The sequence below is a fragment of the Pteropus alecto genome, unplaced genomic scaffold (assembly GCF_000325575.1).
Source record: "Pteropus alecto unplaced genomic scaffold, ASM32557v1 scaffold41, whole genome shotgun sequence".
Lineage (NCBI taxonomy): Eukaryota > Metazoa > Chordata > Mammalia > Chiroptera > Pteropodidae > Pteropus > Pteropus alecto.
Window position 1 is genome coordinate 2,529,756 of NW_006430464.1, and position 319 is coordinate 2,530,074.

General features: G+C 74.0%; 1 protein-coding gene across 1 annotated transcript in view; it reads right to left on the reverse strand.

Moving 5' to 3' along the window:
- The window catches only part of BICRA (BRD4 interacting chromatin remodeling complex associated protein), a 65,809-nt gene that overhangs the window by 14,606 nt on the left and 50,884 nt on the right, over positions 1–319 (reverse strand). The window contains 1 exon segment of the mRNA XM_025048868.1: positions 2–319. This exon segment is cut by the window's right edge and continues 585 nt beyond it. Coding sequence (XP_024904636.1) covers positions 2–319 — 318 coding nt within the window.

Consider the following 319-nt stretch of genomic DNA (forward strand, 5'->3'; position numbering starts at 1 on the left):
CTTGCCCAGGGTCCCGGGGGGCGGGGGCGGGGCCGCCCCCGTGCTGGTGGCCGGCGGCGGCTTGAACACGTTGGCCTGCAGGGCGGGCGCTGGGAAGCCCGACAGCACCACGTTCTGGCCGGCCTTGCCCGCGGCCATGAAAGTCAGGTTCTGGGGGGCCTTGGGCTGCTGCGGCAGGCCCCCCGCCTCGCCCTGGATGGTGAGCGTGGTGCCTGCGGGGGTGAACGGCTTGGGTGTCAGCTGGTAGAGCTTGGGGGGCAGCACGCCGGCCGGCTTGGGCTGGATGGGCGTGGGCGTGCGGTGCAGGATCACGTTGGGT